Below are 20,392 nucleotides of genomic sequence, written 5' to 3' on the forward strand. Positions count from 1 at the left end.
CGACAGCTTGTAGGCGATAGCGAGCGGTTTGGGGCCCGCTTTGCATGTCAGCGATATTTATCTATAATGACATGCAAAGTGGGCGTATCCAACCAGTTAGCGACTGAAAGCAGTCGATAACGACGCTATCGCCTATTAGCAAGGCAGGCGTAGTGATGGAAATATTCGCGCTAAGCTCGAATATCTCCAAAAACTAAGGCATGCTCAGACCAGTTCTTAGCCGTTATATCCAATGGGAGGTGGATATAATGTCTAAGAGCCTGTTAGCGATAATGCGTGAATATCGCTGTATTCTCAGTGATATTCACGCATTTCGCTGCTATCGCCTGGATTTTTATTGCTTTTGAGATAAACCTTGCTAATAGCACGTTATCTCAGCGATAAAAAACTGTGATGCGCGGCGATAGAAATATTGCCGCTAAGCCTACTTAGCGATAAATATCGCTATTTGTTGGTAATATGCCCCCTAATGCCTGGAGTTCCTCTTGGCTTCTGGTCTGTCCGTTTGATAGATTTATGTCCCACATGTGGGTGATGAAAGTCTAATTGTCAACACGTGGTGCTTGAAGTTTAAGCGGCCGTCGTATTTTGTGTACACCTATGGTTGGCTTACAGAAAAGTGAAACTTACCAATTAATTTAATGAAATTGATTACCATGCTTGGGAATGGCACAGGCAGCAGAGTGCTCCTTAGCAGCAGCTCACTGCCTTGTCGTCAAACACACTAACAATATAGATCCTAAAAAATAAAAATAAATCCTGAGGCATGCACACAAAAGATGGGTTTTCCACTGGTCACATTGCAAAAGCACAGGTCCTGAAGTGCACTGCTGGAAGAAAACATGCAAAGAGCTTTTGGGCATATTATCAAGGACCGGTGTTAAAATTATCGCCATTTTATCGGCAGGAAACTGCAGACAAAACGGTGATAATGGGCTTGATAATACTCCCTTGTTAATTCCCATAGAAGCCCATGTTAACATCAGAACATGACCTTCTATGGGAATTAACAAGGCGTATTATCAAGCCCATTATCGCCGTTTTATTGGCAGTTTCCTACCGATAAAACGGCGATAATTTTAACACCGGTCCTTGATAATATGCCCCTATGTTCCACAGTTAGAGCGACCTCTTCAAATGATGTTGAGGGGATTACATGCATTAATTCTACTCTTCCTCAGTGGTAATGGGACACTTGCCACCACAGGGGCGAGTTACAGAAATGTAGTGCATGCTTTATAAATTCAATCAGTCAATGCAAGTAATGAATCAGTTAATCAATCAAGCAACCAATCAATTGTTCAGTCAATCAGTGAATCCATCAATTGATCAATCTATGTATAGCGCTGACTGAAAAATCCTTAGTGCTTTTTTCATCTGAGCAAAGCGTTATTCTATTCTATTCTACTCTAGTCTATTCTATTCTGTTCGGTTTGGTTCTGTTCTATTCGTTCTATTCCATTCTATTCCATTTTATTCTATTCCTTCTATTCTATTCTTTTCCATTCTATTCTATTTTATTCTATTCTATTCTGTTCAATTCTATTCCTTCTATTCTATTCTATTCTATTCCATTCCATTGTATTGTATTGTATTGTATTGAATTCTATTCTATTCTATTCTATTCTATTTCATTCTATTCTATTCTGTTCTTTTCTATTCATTCTATTCTATTCCATTCCATTGTATTGTATTGTATTGTATTCTATACTATTCTATTCTATTCTATTTTATTCTATTCTATTTCATTTTATTCTATTCTGTTCTTTTCTATTAATTCTATTCTATTCCATTCCATTGTATTGTATTGTATTGTATTCTATACTATTCTATTCAGTTCTAATCTATTCTTCTATTCTATTCAGCATTTATAGAGCATGCAGCTACCCGTGGGCATCCCGGCACTATCAGTACAACACAGTCTAAACCAAGTACTCTAGAGAGATATGATTTCAAATAGGAAGGTTTTCAAAAGTTTCTAGGCAATTCATCGTTAGTTGTTTGCAAAGTGTGAGGGAGGGCATTCCATAGCTTGGCCACATTATAGCTGAAGGACCTTCCCCTACTTCTCACCTTCTTTATGATGGGAGGCCACTGCCTGTCGGGCGTTAGAAGATCAAAGGGTTCTACCAAGAGTGTAGTAGCAGATCAGAGGCAGAGAAACAGCGGGGGGCCGTTATTTGACAAGGCACTGTGGAATATGCAGAGGGCATTGAATTTCTTCCTCTGAGCAAATGGGAACCAGTGGTTGGATGCTAAGGCCTATTGGGCTGAGTTGTGTCTGTGAATATTCAACAGGATCTGGGCTGCAGAGTTCTGTACCACTTGGAGTTGGCTGGTGACAAATTTTGGAGCTCTTAGGTTGAGTGAATTTCCATAGTCCAGATGGGAAAGAATCCACGCCTGGACCACAGGCTTTCTGGAGTGTAGGGGGAGTAAGTACAGGGTTTTACGGAGCATTCCAAGGATAGCTGGCTGAGAGCTTTATAGCCTGGGCTTCCATGGACCAAGATGTGTTTAGCCATACTCCCAGACTTTTATAGCTGTCTTGGGGGCGGGAGGTGAACCCAGGCATTCTGACCAGCCCAGTCTCAAGTGAGGATTGAAACTGTTTCCTAGTATCATCAGCTAAGTCTTATCCCCGTTTAGCTTGAGACAGGATTTGTTCCTCCACCTGGCAACTCTCTCTAGACAGGGGCCCAAATTGGGAGATTGGGGATCCTGTTTGGAAGTAAGAGAGAAAACCAGTTGGGGGTAATCAGTGTAAGAGATTATGGAGAACCCAAATGTCTACCAGCGGGCAGATATAGGTTAAATAGCGTGGGGCTTAGTGAGGAGCCCTGCGGTACTCCACAGCTCAGAGGGAGTATGTCGGAATTGCAGGGACCATCGAAGACCTGGAAGGTTCTGTCTCCCAGGTTAGAGTTGAGCGAGTTCAGGGCAGGTCCTGAGAATCCTGCACTGGAAGATCTTTCGATAAGATTGTTGTGGTTTACAGTATCAAATAGGGTTCTTAGGTCAGGGAGGATGAGGGCTGCAGAGCCTCCCTGATCCAGCAGCCTCTTTGATTCCTCCATTACCTCCGAGAGGGTGGTTTCCGTGTTATGCTGAGGTCGAAACACTGCTTGTGTTGGATGTAGAATAATATTAAATTCTAGGAATTCTGAAAGGGATTAATTAACATGTGTTCAAGTTCAGACAAGGAAGCAACGAGATGGGTCTGTAATCTTCTGGATGTAGGGGGTCCAGTGTAGGCTTTTTTAATGAAGCTTTTGCCATGGTTTGTTTCCATGCCAAGGGTACAATTCCCTTTGCTAATGAGAGATTGAGCATTAGTAAAGAAGGTGTGTTCTGCCGCTTTAGAAAGGATATGTGGTGGGACAGGATCTATTGGGGAACCCGATATTTCTTTGCCAAAAAGAGCTGCAAAGAATTCTAATGCTCATGTTGCTTGTTTCTCTTGGGAGTGGGGTTTAAGTATTTGGCAGATTCTTGGAAAGTTTGGAAGATGTTTGTGATTTTTTGGGGACAAAATCTGGTAAGATCATTACACCAGGGTACTCACTGTTCATGGGTGGAGCCGTTGGATGTGGGCCCCAGTAATGCCTTGATGACCTGAAATATTTCACGTGGAGAGTTGGTTGATTTTATCATCATGATCGGCAACTTGAGCAGATTAGATTTCAGAATGGTAGCTCCTTTTTAAGTCTCACTAATATGAATTGCTACTTTCGCTATAGTCTTTCCTCCATTTCCTCTCAGCTTTTTTGCATACTTGTTTTAGCGTCCGTAAGTCAGGAGTATGCAAAGGGGCGGGTTTATCTTTGTCGGCATTTCGTTTGGGTTTTTATGGGAATGCTTTGATCGAGTGCTTGTGTAATCCACTTTGAGACTGGCATTTGCAAATGGGTTTCAGGGCCCAAGTCGCGGCTCTAAGTGTTAAGAGCCTGTATCCAAGATTGATCATCCAATATGGCACATCTCCGGTATCTCCAGTTATTTGTTTTGGGGATTGGGGGAGGGCTTTGAGTGTTCTGACCAGAGGGGTCATGAAATGGTCACGCCAAATCACAAGGAGCAGCCGGTCCAGCACATTTAAGGGAGGGTTGTTCGTAAAGATAGGGTCAAGCAAGTGGCATTTGGGTGAGTTGGATGGCGGGGAGGTCTTGCATGAGCCTGGATCTTCCATGTGTGAAGTTAGCCTTTTGTTTGCCAAATTGGATTTTGCGTCGGGCAGGGCCTGGATGAAATGTCCGCTTGAGCAAGGGGGCCATAATAGAAATGGCCCTGATGGGGTATATGTGGTGTAAAATGAGATAGCGAAGATCATGCTTTCACAGTCTGGGAGTGCAAGGCATTCCTGGAGACATCTAAAGGTTTTCTTAAGTATTGTGGACATTTTCCCACCCTACTTGTTTTCTATGTCTTTCTGACAAAATGTAGTAGTCAGAGGGCAGAACTTGGGTGAGGTCAGGCACTGACTCTGCGTGGAGCCAGGTTTCTGGTAGAAAGATTACATCCGGTTTTCCTTTCAATTTGTGGTGTGGAAGGGACCCACAATTGATCAAAAACGTGTGCCAGCTAGACGCAGCAGTGTTGAGGACCTCAGGACTGTGGGTGCAATGGAGCGGCCTAAAGCAGTTTTTGCAATAAAATTCCCCCTTAAACAAATTGACTGAATGAATGGAGACAGTTGTCCTTGATGGATCCCGGAGGGCTTGTAGATGAGGAATAAGTTATCTTATTGAGATGGGTTGGGGCAGAGATCCTGGCCTCTAGTCCCATTTGGGCGTGGACGGGCACAGATGGGTTTCCTTTGGCGCGTCTTTGGTTCACCAGCATTGCGCTCGCAGGCGTGTGACTTCTGTGTGACCTCAACACGGGCTTCATTATATGGTTCCGGCTGGGAATGACTAGACTAGACTAGGAAGGTGTCTCTCAATGTCATGGTTTTCCCCCAAAACACTGCCTCCCTCTTTGTAGAGTGCAAGGTTTAAAGTGCAAATGCAGATTAAAATATCTCAGTTTATTGAGAAAAAAAACCAGATTCAAGTATTTCAGTTTTTAGAAACGTATTGCAAAATGTAGCTTTTAAAACATGTCTGTCAGAGTTTGCAAAACACACTTCTAAAAGCAGTGGTGCCCCCCCCCACGAAGCGCGTGGGGGCAGCACGTTGCACTAACATTAATCTCCTACACTGAACTGTAGAGGTATGGTGGAGGTGAAGGCAGCTCACTCTGAGCTGAGGGCACTATGGCAGAGGGTGTTTAGGGGTTCATCTTCTCCAAAGACACAAGAGTGACGCATTGTAATGTATACGTGTGTAGACTAGATGTGAAATAGCAACTGGATGGTATATTCATCCTCTGCCCCACAAACTAATCTCTTTCTCCCCTTCAAGGAAAATTGTAAAAATGTTGGGGCTCATCTTGCATCCATCCACAGCGAAGAAGAGAATCACTTCATATACCTTCTGATGGGAAGATTACACGACTATAGAAATAGTGAGGCCTACTGGATTGGAGGAGTGGCAAATGATAAGGTACGACCCTGGGTATATTTTACAGTCACACTGACAAATCACAAGGTACGACCCTGGGTATATTGTACAGTCACACTAGCAAACAATAAGGTACGACCCTGGGTATATTGTACAGTCACACTGTCCAACAATACGGTAGGACCCTGGGTATATTGGAAAGTCACACTGACAAATGATAAGGTACAACCCTGGGTCACTGGCAAATGATAAGGTACGACCCTGGGTATATTGTACAGTCACATTGACAAATCATAAGGTACGACCCTGGGTATATTGTACAGTCACACTGGCAAATGATAAGGTACGACCCTGGGTATATTGTAGTCACACTGGCAAACAATAAGGTACAACCCTGGGTATATTGTACAGTCACACTGTCAAATGATAAGGTACGACCCTGAGTATATTGTACAGTCACACTGACAAATCATAAGGTACGACCCTGGGTATATTGTACAGTCACACTGACAAACGGTAAGGTACGAGCCTGGGTATATTGTACAGTCACACTGGCAAACAATAAGGTACGACCCTGGGTATATTGTACAGTCACACTGTCAAACGATAAGGTACGACCCTGAGTATATTGTACAGTCACACTGTCAAATGATAACGTACGACCCTTGGTATATTGTACAGTCACACTGTCAAACAATAAGGTACGACCCTGGGTATATTGTACAGTCACACTGTCAAATGATAACGTACGACCCTTGGTATATTGTACAGTCACACTGTCAAACAATAAGGTACGACCCTGGGTATATTGTACAGTCACACTGTCAAATGATAACATACGACCCTTGGTATATTGTACCATCACACCTCAAGGACCAAGGGGCGAGTGTGAAAGAATCTGCAGGACTGAGAATTACATTACAGGGCCAGCGTCCAATGAACTGCCGTGGTTATGCTTGTCATTTTATACTCACAAAGACAGCGGAACCTGACATATACACAACAGGCTTGGGGCAGACTCGATAAGGGTCAGCTAAGGAAATGAGAAATGATCACATTTAGGGTGTTCTCTTACATCGCTCCTAGAGCGTGGAACAGCTCCTCGCTCCACAGCAGAGACTCCTCCTCTCGTCTGGAGTTCTGCAAGAAGTGGAAGACCTGGCTTTTAAAGTAGGCAGGGCTAGACTCAGCACCAGGATATCTTTGCGGCTGATAGTACGCTTTACAAATACACATAACATAACACTTAGACGTTAGCCTATGCAGTAGGGCTCTCAGAGGACATCCTGCTGCTGTGGTCTGCTGGTACTTGAGAACAGGAACTTGCTACATCTGGACAGACTGCTTTGCTGCCTGAGGTCTGCCTAAAACTCTTTACAGGCCTGCCCTGCTGGTTGAGCCCAGTTTCATCATCTGCACCCAGGACTACTAGAGTGACTGGTTTGCTTGCCTCCTGTTCAGAGCCTCAGTGGCAGAAAGGGCTCCCATGGTCTTGAACCCTCACCTAGCCCTGCCAGAGTGAGTCCTAACTGCTCAAGTGGTGGTGTTAAAGGTGCCCAGATAGGTAAAATTCAAAACTTGGGACTTGGAAAATGTATGGTTAAATACTGCTCTAAGAACCGAGAGAAGACCAGGACACACCTGCTGCTCTATCCACCCAAGGTTCATCGCTGGTCAACCTGACTGCGAGGCAGCTCCCACTATGTTCTTCTCAGAGGCAGCAAATCCTGTTCAGTGGTCCTTCACCAAAGGGGTATCCGGCCTCCTGGAACTTCGTCTAAAGCCCCTTGAATCTTCCTGCTGGAGATTTTTGACTTTAAAAAAAATGACTAAGTCCAAATGTAGAAATCTTCACTGCAACCTCTCCCAGCAGCTCCCTGATGATGACGTTCCCTCCTTGGACACAGCCCCGCTGAACTTTACCTTCTCAGAACAATCTCTTCATAATTTTTCTAAGGCCAAAGATAAGCGACAACGGGCCCAGTCATTCTTGTATCCAACCAACGCTCCATTGCAGTCAGACATATTTTTCGACTTTGACCCAATCTTATGCAACACAATGTCTGGGGTTTAGCTTCGATCTTTTAGATGATGCAGCTTTCTGGTTCAGATACAATTGGCCTTTCCCCTCGATCGTTGACTACCTCACCTACCTAAGGGGAATTTGAACTTGAATTTTTGGGAAATGCTTTAATAATCATACACACCCAAACTGCTTCAAAAAGCCCTATTTTCACTGGCTCCTCTAAAACAGCTCATGAGGCAACATTATGCCAGGGGCCTTGTCTTCTGTGCCACAGTGTGATCTCTCCGCTTCACTCAAAACCTAGCTGACATTGAAGAAGGGGGTGCTCCCAGAGTCCTAAACCATCGTCTGCCAAAGCCTGTGGGTTGGAATTTGATGTTAGGGGAACTTTAGTACAAACACTGTCACATTGATGTTTCTTCCTAAACAAGGTAATGATGAACTGCTAATAGCTGCTAAGGAATGTCTGTCTGAGCTGTGGAAGCATGAAAAGGGGTAATTGGGTCAACATGACATAAGTGAGTTGGGTCAGTCAGTAAATGTCTTGGAAGGAAATATCTTTCTATGTCGGATTAAAAGCTATAATGAATATATAGGCCTCCAGTCCTTTTCTACGGTTACTTGAACTTTGTAACAAAGAAGACGCATTGGGCCTCTGCTTGGGTGAAAAGGCGATCCAGGTAAGTCCTCTCATCTAGGTATTGAATTTGATTTATTTTGTATTTGTATTTTTGAGGTAGCGGCAAGAACATTTAATCAAGAAGTGTTGAGCACCACAACAGTTCCTTGGCGGATAAGCAGTTATTGGAGGTTATAGAGTAGCTTATGGAAGGAATGTATGGGAGAAGGTTGTCACAGCCCTGATGTCGCTCACAAGTATCCCATGTATACGTATGCAAGGTGGCAAGTGTAGTGTTCAACCGAGGTGAGCATTAAGGATTCTTCTTACACAAGGAGATCCTGGGAGATAGGACTCTTGAAGGATGTTGGAGGACCATAGAACGCTCCTGAGCTGGAAGAGCATCAAGGACAGGGAGCCAAGGATGCTGAAGGACCAACATCCGGACGCTGCGCTCAAAGATTCAGGTGCGACCAGGAGGTTAAGGTCATCGGAGAGCAGCTTACAAGTTGGGGCGTATTCCCTCAAGATTGAGGAGAGGTCATTAGGAGCGGAGTTAGAGTCATTGCTAATCTTCCCATGAGGGCTCACAGGAGTCCTGAGAGTACAGAGGGGGGTGATGATGCAGGTTACTCTAGGTTAAACAGGTCAGAGACAGTACTTCATCTGCTATTTATTTTCTGAACCACGTATGATGTTCCTGAAGCGAGTAGTTTTGGAAGAGCAGGATAGATCAGAGATGGAAGCCCTTGGCCTACAGTTCAGTGGAGGTCAACAAAGCTGATGTGGTTCTGGCATGTTTGACAGTAGTAGAGAAGCTCACAGTCTGTTGCCTCTGTGACTTACATTACAGGAGCTCACTGGTTAACAATAGTACAGGAGCTCACAGGTTGGTGCCTCCTTGACATGTTTACAGTAGCACAGGAGCTCACAGGTTGGTGCATCTGTGACTTGTTTACAGTAGTACAAGAACTCACAGTCTGGGGCCTCTGTGACTTGTTTACAGTAGTACAGGAGCTCACAGGTTGACAGTAGTACAGGAGCCCAAAGTTTGGTGCATCTGTGGCTTGTTTACAATGTGTACAATAGTACAGGTGCCCACAGGTTGGTGCATCTAGGACTTGTTTACAGTAGTACAGGAGCCCACAGGTTGGTGCGTCTGTGTCTTGTTTACAGTAGTACAGTAGCTCACAGGTTGGTGCCTCCCTGACTTATTTACAGTAGTACAAGAACTCACAGTCTGGGGCCTCTGTGACTTGTTTACTGTAGTACAGGAGCTCACAGGTTGACAGTAGTACAGGAGCCCAAAGTTTGGTGCATCTGTGGCTTGTTTACAATAGTACAGGTGCCCACAGGTTGGTGCGTCTGGGACTTGTTTACAGTAGTACAGGAGCCCACAGGTTGGTGCATCTGTGTCTTGTTTACAGTAGTACAGGAGATCACAAGTTGGTGCTTCTGTGACTTGTTTGCAGTAGTACAGGAGCTCACAGGCTGGTGCCTCTGTGACTTGTTTACAGTAGTACAGGAGCTCACAAGTTGGTGCCTCTGTGACTTGTTTACAGTAGTACAGGAGCTCACAGGCTGGTGCCTCTGTGACTTGTTTACAGTAGTACAGGATCTTCCAGGTTGGTGCCTCTGTGACTTGTTTACAGCAGGAGCTCACAGGTTGGTGCTTCTGTGACTTGTTTGCAGTAGTACAGGAGCTCATATGCTGGTGCCTCTGTGACTTGTTTGCAGTAGTACAGGAGCTCACAGGTCGGTGCCTCTGTGACGTATTTACAGTAGTACAGAAACTCACAGTCTTTTGCTTCTGTGACTTACATTACAGGAGCTCAGGGGTGAACAATAGTACAGGAGCTCATGGGTTGGTGCCTCCCTGACTTGTTTACAGTAGTACAAGAACTCACCGGCTGGGGCCTCTGTGACTTGTTTACAGTAGTACATGAGCTCACAGGTTGACAGTAGTACAGGAGCTCCCAGTTTGGTGCATCTGTGACTTGTTTACAGTAGTACAGGAGCTCACAGGCTGACAGTAGTAAAGGAGCTCACAGTTTGGTGCCTCTGTGACTTGTTTACAGTAGTACAGGATCTTCCAGGTTGGTGACTCTGTGACTTGTTTACAGTAGTACAGGATCTTCCAGGTTGGTGCCTCTGTGACATGTTTGCAGTAGTACAGGAGCTCACAGGCTGGTGCCTCTGTGACTTGTTTGCAGTAGTTCAGGAGCTCACAGGTCAGTGCCTCTGTGACTTGTTTACAGTAGTACAGGATCTCACAGGTCGGTGCCTCTGTGACTTGTTTACAGTAGTACAGAAGCTCACAGGCTGGTGCCTCTGTGACTTGTTTACAGTAGTACAGGAGCTCACAGGTTGGTGCCTCTGTGACTTGTTTTCAGTAGTAACCACCCCTAAACCGGTGACTGCGCCTCCCAATATTGAACTCTGCGAATCCCTGGCTAATTTCTTCCTGAACAAAGTTCAAGCAATTTTTACGACATTAGAACCGCAGGTGGCTCAGAGTCTCTCGGAGAGGCCTCATAGGGCTCCTCTTGCCGTTTCTTCGGGGATTAAATTCTTGGCTTTCGAGCCAGTACGCTCCGAGGACGTTCTAAAATTACTGATGGCAACCAAGTTGGGTTCTCCCCATGATCCCTGCCCCACGTCAATTGCAAAGCTGGCAGCACTTCCAATAGCGAATACTCTAGCCAACCTCTTCAATTTGATGTTTGAGAAGGGTGACTTTCCCAATGTCTGGAAGCGGGCATCAATTTCCCCACTACTCAAGAAATCCTCACTGGATATTACGGACCCCAATAGTTATAGGTCCATAGCTAGACTGCCGATGCCGGCAAAACTTATCGAGGAAGCCATGAATCTCCAGCTCTGCTCATTTCTGCGTACCTCGAAGGGTCTGGACCCAGCCCAACATGGGTTTAGAGAAGGACACAGCACTGAGACCGCTCTGATTAAGTCCACATAGGAGGTCCGGAAGGTGCTGGACGATGGGGGCCAGGCAGTGCTGATACTACTGGATCTGTCTGCGGCCTTCGATACGGTCCACCATGCTATTCTGGTGGACCGATTGGAGTCCTGCGGGGTCCAGGGTCAAGCTCTGAGCATTCTGAAAGCCTTCCTTAAAGACCGGGTTCAAGTGGTGGCAATGGGAGACTTCAAATCAAGACCTTTCGAACTCCCTGGGTGTGTCCCTCAGGGACCCTCCCTATGCCCCACTTTATTCAACATCTACGTATCCTCTCTCGCCCTGGTGATCCGAGCTTTTGTGTTCGAGTTAACATCTTATGCAGATGATATCCAGATTGTGGTGTCTGTGCTTCCGGGGAAAGAGCTGGGTGTAGCAGCCAGGTTTCAGCACTGCATGTCAGCAGTCAGTTCATGGATGGCAAAGAGTTGCTTAAAATTGAACTCCTCGAACACCGAGGTGCTTATCTTCGGGTCGAACGCTAACCTTTGGAGCTCTAAGTGGTGGCCGGCAGATATGGGAGCCCCGCCATCTCCGGCTCCAAAGGTGAAGAATTTAGGAGTTGTCATTGATAATCAGCTCTGTTTTAAACCTCAAGTCAAGGCGATTACCTCTTCCACCCTGGACTTTGAAAATCATCAGGAAGGTTCTCCCCTTCCTACCGGGGGGGAGCAGAAAGACGGTGGTGACGGCACTTGTGCTGTCGCGCCTCGACTACTGTAATGGCCTTCTTTTTGTAGGCCCAACAGGGGTTGCTCAACAAACTCCAGGTTCTACAAAATGCGGCCGCCTGCCTTATAGGGGGCCTTCCCAAGTTCTCCTCGGTCACCAGAGAACTGGAGAAGCTGCACTGGCTCCCGGTGCGGAAGCGGATTCTGTTTAAAGCCCTATGCATTGCCTTCAAGGCACTACATGGTTAGGGCCCCGTGTTCCTCCAGGAGCTCTTCCAATGGTAAAGACCTGGCAGACAACTAAGGTCGGCCAGTATGGGGCTGATTAAAACAGCCTGTATCAGGAAGGTGCGCTGGGGGGGCAGAGGTTTTGTCAGGGGAGCAGCAAAGGCGTGGAATGCCCTTCCTCTAGCCCTCAAACACCATAGGAACTTGTTGGCTTTCAGGAAAAATCTGAAAACATGGCTCTTCACCCTCTAGTTCGGAAGGCTAAATCTCAGGGAGGTACCACTTCAGCGCCAGGACACCGATTGGTATTAGCGTGCTTTACAAGTGTTATAAATAAATAAATAAATAAATAAATAAATAGTACAGGAGCTCACAGGCTGGTGCTTCTGTGACTTGTTTACAGTAGTACAGGAGCTCACTAGTTGGTGCGTCTGTGACTTGTTTGCAGTAGTACAGGAGCTCACAGGCTGGTGCCTCTGTGACTTGTTTACAGTAGCACAGGTGCTCATAGGTCGGTGTCTCTGTGACTTGTTTACAGTAGTACAGGAGCTCACAGGTCGGTGCCTCTGTGACTTGTTTACAGTAGTACAGGAGCTCACAGGCTGGTGCCTCTGTGACTTGTTTACAGTAGTACAGGAGCTCACAGGTCGGTGCCTCTGTGACTTGTTTACAGTAGTACAGGATCTTCCAGGTAGTTGCCTCTGTGACTTGTTTTCAGTAGTACAGGAGCTCACAGGCTGGTGCCTCTGTGACTTGTTTACAGTAGTACAGGAGCTCACTGGTTGGTGCGTCTGTGACTTGTTTGCAGTAGTACAAGAGCTCACAGGCTGGTGCCACTGTGACTTGTTTACAGTAGCACAGGTGCTTATAGGTCGGTGCCTCTTGATTACAGTAGTACAGGAGCTAACAGGTTGGTGCCTCTGTGACTTGTTTACAGTAGTACAGGAGCTCTGGAGTTCTGGACTTTTTGGTTCCGTCCAGAGGTGTCAGGGACAACACCCGAAGACCCCGGAGTTCAACCTGTCTCGGTGCACAAACAAACAGAAACACGGGCTTCTCGATGGTGGCGACAAAGACCAAAGGTTTATTACTGCAGGGACACAGAAGTCACAGAAACTGCACACGGGCAGTGTCTAGGAGCCTGTTCAATTTGTACAAAGAGGGTTGTTCCTTATATACTAAATATTCTGCTCGGGGCAAATTCTTTACATGTTACCACAGTTCTAAACATTCGTGTCTTTAAACAATAAATATTTGGCGTTGCACAGGAATCGTCAACAGTATCTGATGTCAAAACATTACGAATGAGGGGTTCCCACTAGTCCATCATAATCCCATGTCAATTCTTCATTCAAGACCCGGACCGCCTCATCGTAAATTTCGTTACCTCCCCCTAATAAAGGCCCAGAAGGAAAGGAGCAGAGCCAGGTGTGGAAGATAGAAAGACAGGATAAGAGATGTTTGTGGGTCGTAAATGGGCACGGTTACCAGCTTCGGCCGCCTAATCATGATCAGGCCAACGAACACAAGAACCAGTATAGCAGGACTGGCCTCAGGCTGGGGAGGCAGTTCTTGCCGAGTCATGCTGCCACAGCGTTGCTGGCCTAAGGTGCACGTGTCACTCGCAAGGTGAATCGCCGGCTAAAGCCTACGTGTCCTTAAATGAAAAGAGGTCATTGTGTGGCCATTGACTATGTGAGGGCAAGGAGTACAAAATGGCTTCCGTGTCTAAGATGGATGCCATGGGTAGAACAGAAATGTGTTTGTAACAGGAGTGCTCTTGCTCGTAGCATAGCGAAAACACCAGGATATACTAAATGGATCATTTGCGGTTCACTGATACCAAAATTATGTATTTACGACAATGTTACAAACACGAACAAAATCGTCACGGAACCTCAGACCCTCCTTTTGCCCTTACATAGGCAATTCCTCAGTCTATATCAGAGTCAGAATCTAATTCTATGCTCATTAGGTCAGTGACATGTTGTTGTATCATCATCCTGTCTCGTGCCTTTTCTCCTAATGCAGGTGGTTTTCTGAAACAGGTTGCAGCACAGAGACTACACAGAGCGGGACCACATTGGATAATAAGACAGCACGAGAACAGAAATACTAGGATGACACCAATGACCATCAGAACCTTCCATCCCCACGCTGATACCAGAGTCCAAAACCACTCCATGAAGGACCAGTTTCCCTTATCTACGTGTATAGAGTCGGAAATCTTGTGAAGCTTAGAGATCGCTTCATAGACTGTTGGAGCATTATTTGGAATAAAGACACAGCAGCTCGATTGGATCATTCTGCATACCCCACCTCGATCTGCAAGTATTACGTCTAGAACCATACGGTTCTGCAACGTCATGAGACGATCCGCCTGAAGCTCAGCTGTTAAGTTACTAAGGGCACCAGCAGTTTCTGTAATAGTAGATTCAACTACCCGTGTTAGTTGACGTAGATTTCTACTATTGGCCATAGGTCCCCAAAACGGAAGGAAACCTTTGAAAAAGTCTCCAGCTTCTTGACCAGCGGTATCTTCCTTGCTGAAGACACCTCTTGCTACTCTGGTCTTGTGATAATCTGAAGAAGCAGTGTATGTCGGAGGTAACAATCGAGCAATATAACATGAACCTGAAAAGTCAGCAGGCAGCCATGTATATGCTCTGTCCTGACAGATGAAGTAGGTACCCCTAGCAGTCAGGAAGGCAGGGGAGGAGTTAGACGGAAATACGTAAGTCTCAACGCACTCACTCCTCCCTAGCTGAGCTCTCAGATTTCTCCCATTTCCTTGTAAGCAGACCTGACCTCGGTGAGGCACGACCCAAACTGAAGTGGAGCTTTTACGCTTGCTTTCTCCCAAACTAAGGCGATACTCTGTAGAGTTCCAACTCAAATACACCCGTAATTCATCTCTAGGGTAAGATGGAGTATTATTGACGTCTTTAATCATGTCAATGATTCCCTGGACTAAAGCTTTGTTGGCTGAGTTGTATTTAGTGGACCGTGGTGGACGCGGAGGATAGGTCTCAAGGGCATATGAAAAAATGGTCTGAAAGGCCTGAAATGATCCATTGTAGCTAAAAGGCAAGACTAGATAGGGAATGCCTTTATCCATAGTGTGAGGTATCAAGCCACACACCCAGCAGTCTGTAGTATTAACTACCAGTTGGTGTTGATGCAAGAGCTGTACAAATGTATTGTTAATAAATTCTGAGCGTCGAGCTTGTTCGTGTTCAGGAAATGAGTGAAAAGAATGCATAGAAGAAACCGTAGAAGTAGTAGGATCAAGGGGAGGTACTGTAGTTACTGGCATAAAAATCAAATGTACACCAAAGACGATTCCACCCACCAACATTATCAAAACAATTAAAAATGTAACTGCACATTGCATTAGAAAGCATTTGCTGTGAAGTATTCTGTACAGTCTATTTCTACGAACATAAATTACATTTTCTCGTTGCAGCTCAGGAAGCTCCATCTTCTACGACCGTTCGCGACCACTGATGATGTGTACGTAGATGAAAATGCCTCTATCAGCCCTGGGAGTTCCCAGAACTAACAGAAAGATCGACCTTGTGTCTGACCCCCGCAGATTCAACTAGGCACACAGCCACGACCCTACGGCTACCCAGACGGCAAGGCAATTTTTAAAACAAAAAGAAACAATACAAAGTTTTAGCAAACTTCCTGGCTGGAGGCAATGTATAGGAAATTCAAATCTGAAAATAGGCAGTTTCCTGCTTTATTTGTCCATATTGCGAGAACGTAAGTTGTATCTCAGTTTTGCAGGAGCTGTCTGGTCTGGAAACAATGTATTTTCAGCCGACGTTGCAATGTTCACGTTTTCAGATGACAAATGTTCTTTTGGTGCAGATGGCAAATGTTCGTTGGGTGTGGATGACAAATGTTCAGGGTTCAAAAGAGCAGTTTCAGGAGGAGAGTCAGAATTTGGTGAATCAGTGATCAGTTCTGCATCGCTGAAAGGTATGAACCTGGGGACTTGTCCCGTTTCAGAGGCACCGATTCCTTTCTTTACCCAGTTGTCGTAAGGAAGTGGCAGAGGCACACGTTTGGCATGTGTCGTATGGATCCAGTTTTTCCTTCCGGCCACACGAATAGCAGTTCTCGTTACTAGTAGGACTTGGAAAGGGCCAATGAATCTGGGCTGAAGATTTTTCGTTCTTGCAAAATTTTTAATGACCACCTGATCACCTGGTTTCAGCTGATGGCCTGGACTCTCCGGTGGCTTTGGCAATGCATCGAAAACCTGTTGGTGAATAAGACTCAATTTAGCAGTCAAGTCGAAAAGGTAATCAATTAACATTGGGTATTCCAGCTGCTTGAATTCTTTTGGTCTAGGTACCCCCCAAACATTTGCAGGACGACCAAAAACTATTTCATAAGGACTAAGCCCTACTCTAGAATGTACAGTTGCTCTTGTTGATAGCAAAGCCAAAGGCAATGCGTCTGGCCAGGACAAACCCGTGGATGCTTGTATCTTAGCAAGTTTCAGTTTAAGGGTGCCATTGTAACCCTCGACTAAACCCGCGGACTGGGGATGGTTCGCACTATGAAACTTCTGTCTAATCCCTAGACCGGCACACACACTCTGCATAACTTTCCCTACGAACTCACTTCCGTTATCTGACCATACAATCCGTGGCATTCCGTATCTGGGGAAGTATTCTTTAAGAAGAATTTTGGCAGTGGATAAGGCAGTATTGTCCTTTAGCGGGTATGCTTCGATCCATCTGGAGAAAGCACAAACTACCACTAGGACGTATTTCAGGTTATTACAACGATCCATGTGAATGAAGTCTAGCTGGATCACTTCGAAGGGGCAGGAAGGAGGAGCGAAGTGACCTACAGGTGTGGGGATTCCCTTGCCAGGATTATGCATCAAGCATACCATACAATTTCTCACCACTCTCTCTGCACACTTACTAATCCCATCATTCTTCCAGACCGGAGCCAACATCTTACAAATCCCTTTTGAACTGATGTGCGCTGTTCCATGTGCCATCGTTACTACTGCAAGCACATACGCATCAGGCAACATCCAACGCTGTTGTTCTGACAAGTCAATCCAACACCCACTCGAGTCCAATTTACCCGTGCTCTCTTTCCATGCAAGTTTTTCCTCCTCAGTCGCCTCTTTCTGAATTTATTTCACGCTTTCCACTGTGTCTTCACACATTCCAGACTCAGAAATCCATCTTGCAGACGTTGCAACATACATTCTACTCATCATATTTCTAGCTGTCTGTTTTGCAGTCTCATCAGCAAAAGCATTCCCACGACCAACATCATCCGTGATTGCTTTATGAGCACTGCATTTCACAATCGCAACTTCAGTCGGCAAGGTTAGAGATTCCAACAAGTCATTAACTAGCTGACCATGTTGAATCTTAGTCCCATGGGACGTAATGAAACCTCTCTCTTTCCACAAACGGCCAAAACTATGGGCCACGCCGAACGCGTACTGACTATCTGTGAACACATTCACTCTCTTTCCCTTAGCTAAAACACACGCTCTTGTTAGCGCGATCAATTCTGCAGCCTGGGCAGAATTCTGACTCACTCTTGCAGTCTCCACAATCGTACTCAAGGTCGTTACTGCATAAGCAGCAGTCACATCACCATTCTCCAATTTGAAGCAAGACCCATCAACATACAGCGTGCCATCTGGATCTGACAACGGAGTGTTTTTTAGATCAATTCGTCCTTTTGTTTCTTCCTCAGTTTTGAAATAACAGTCGTGTGGTTCGGAATCACTCGACTCTTGGCTAGTCGGCAACAATGTTGCTGGATTCAATACATTGCATCTTTTGATCTGAATATGACTAGCTAACAGTGTCAGTTCATAACCTGATAATCTAGCACTGGTAAGGTGTTGCGTCTTGGTTCGGTTCATGAGTGTATCCACCGCATGAGGAACCATAACCACTAGCATGTTGTTCATTACTAAACCAGCAGATTGTCGAATGGAAGCTGCAGCTGCGGCTGTAGCTCTCAAGCAACTAGGCAACGCTCTAGCTACTGGATCTAATGTTGATGAAAAATACGCACAAGGGCGTTGTTTATCACCAAATTTCTGCGTCAACACACTCAATGCACAACCTTCTCTCTCGTGGACATAGAGCGTGAATGGCTTACTGTAGTCGGGTGTACCCAATACAGGTGCTGAACACAGTGCATTTCGCAATTCAGAAAAACTCTGTTGACATTCTGCAGACCATGGTACCGGACTCGGAACACCTTTCCCAGTCAAGGCTACCAATGGTTTTGCTAAAAGAGAAAAATTCGGGATCCATTGCCTACAATATGAGGTAATACCTAAAAAGGCACGTACTTCTCTCTGAGTGCTAGGAACATTCATCTGTGTAATTGCTTTTATTCTCTCTGGGGTCAACTTCCTTCCCTCCTTTGACAAGAGATGACCTAGGTAGGTCACTTCTTGGCAGCAGTATTGCATTTTTGAAGGTGACACCTTGTGATTCAAATCTGACAAGTGATACAATAAAGAAATCGTAGCTGTTTTGCAAGTTTCCTTGTCATCAGCAGCCACTAGAAGATCATCGACATATTGTATTAAAGCAGAACCAAGAGGAAGTACGAAGGAATCTAACTGGCTTTTTAATGCTTGACTGTAAATGGATGGGCTTTCACAATAGCCTTGTGGAGCGCGTTTAAACCTAAAGCTTCGTCCTCCTAGAGAGAAACCGAAGATATCTCTGCTTTCTTCGGCTATCGGAATGCTGAAAAAGGCATTTTTCAAGTCGACAACCGAAAACCATGCTGCTGTAGCAGGAATCAACGTTAACAATGCAGTAATGTCTGGAACCACAGGAAACTGTGGAATCACAATTTTATTAACCTCTCTGAGATCAATTACAAACCTATATATTGGAGGTTTTGTAGGGTCAGTTCGTTTCAAAATAGGCAGTACAGGACTATTACAGACATTACCTCTAGTTTCTTCTATAACGTCTTTCTCAATCAGATCATGCACTATCAGTAGGAGCGCACGCTCACCTTCACTAGAGATTCTGTATTGTGGAATTCGTGGAAGTTTGACATTTGCTTTCAAAGTTACTACATAGGGTGGAATTTCCAATAGACCTACATCATTAGGACCAGTCGCCCAAAGAGTATCAGGGAGTGAACGCAGCTCTGGTGGGAGCGCATCCATCGACAAGTACATCGGAGAGATTATTCTTTTACCCAACGTAAGCTGTACTCCTGCTGGAGAACAGTACAATGTCGCGTACAGGCGTTTTAACAAGTCTAAACCAAGCAGATTTTCATTACAACCTGTCGTCAAAATCAGGGGTGCTTTCAATTGACGGGGTCCAACAGAAATAGACAAAGGACCAGAAACAGGGTTATGAACAGGGGCGCCCGAAAAACCTACTGAAACGTTTGTTGAGCCAGACAAAGGTGCGCCAGGGAGTTTCGCATGTATGATAGAACTTTTTGCTGCACCAGTATCCAACAGAAACGGTTCGACTATACCTGATGTTGCTACTGCGACATAAGGCCCACTTTGATCTACTGGAACTGATACTACTCCCTCTCTTTGTCCATGGCTGTCCTAGTACTCACTTTGCTGACCTTCCTCACTAGCTTCATAATAGTCTTCAACATGATATTGTGGAGACCTATTCTGTTGGGCAGATTGTCCATTTCGCTGGTCGAAATAATTAGAAGGGCGATCACTCGTCTGCGGAGGCATAGCACCTCGTCCTCGACCTCTAGAGTTTTGCATAGAACTACCACGACCTCTCTGAGCTGCCGCAGCATTATTTTGTGCCCGAACTGGACACTCATTTTTGTAATGACCTTCCACTTTGCAATAAGCACATTGATTCCATTGGTATTGTGGTCTTTGAAAATTATATTCCGTTCTTTGATATGACCCTTGCTGCATATTAGTCTGATTAGTGCGAGGCGGATAAGCTTGCTGTAAAAGTACTTTAGTTTTTAAATCTTTCGTCTTTTTATCTGATTTTTCCTTCTCTTCTTTATCCCTATTTTCATAGTACTGGGCAGTCGCAAGTATTTGCGCAGTCGTAGAGACAGCCCACGCACTTTCAGAATTCTTTAATTTACCACTAAGTTCTGGCAACAGATTGTGCACAAATTTATCAACAAATAATCTCTGGCCTCCTTCTGTGCTCATATCCTGACCACTATGATCCACGAAAGTCTCCTCGAATCTTGTGAAAAAGTCGGAGACGCTTTCGTTTTTCTTCTGTTTGCACGCGGACAATTTGTCCCAGTTAACGCGTAATGCTGGCATCAAGGTTTTCATTAAATCGATTATTCTACCAGGCAAATTAGCAATTAGGGGTTCTGGTTTGGAAC

The 20,392-nt window shown here is 45.2% G+C and overlaps 1 protein-coding gene across 1 annotated transcript in view; it reads left to right on the plus strand.

Moving 5' to 3' along the window:
- Positions 1-20,392, plus strand: part of LOC144798201 (struthiocalcin-1-like) — a 128,360-nt gene that overhangs the window by 99,942 nt on the left and 8,026 nt on the right. The window contains exon 3 of the mRNA XM_078668948.1: positions 5,403-5,543. Within this exon, the coding sequence (XP_078525074.1) occupies positions 5,403-5,543 (141 nt within the window). The remainder of the gene's footprint in view (positions 1-5,402; positions 5,544-20,392) is intronic.

Source organism: Lissotriton helveticus, chromosome 12, assembly GCF_964261635.1.
Source record: "Lissotriton helveticus chromosome 12, aLisHel1.1, whole genome shotgun sequence".
NCBI lineage: Eukaryota > Metazoa > Chordata > Amphibia > Caudata > Salamandridae > Lissotriton > Lissotriton helveticus.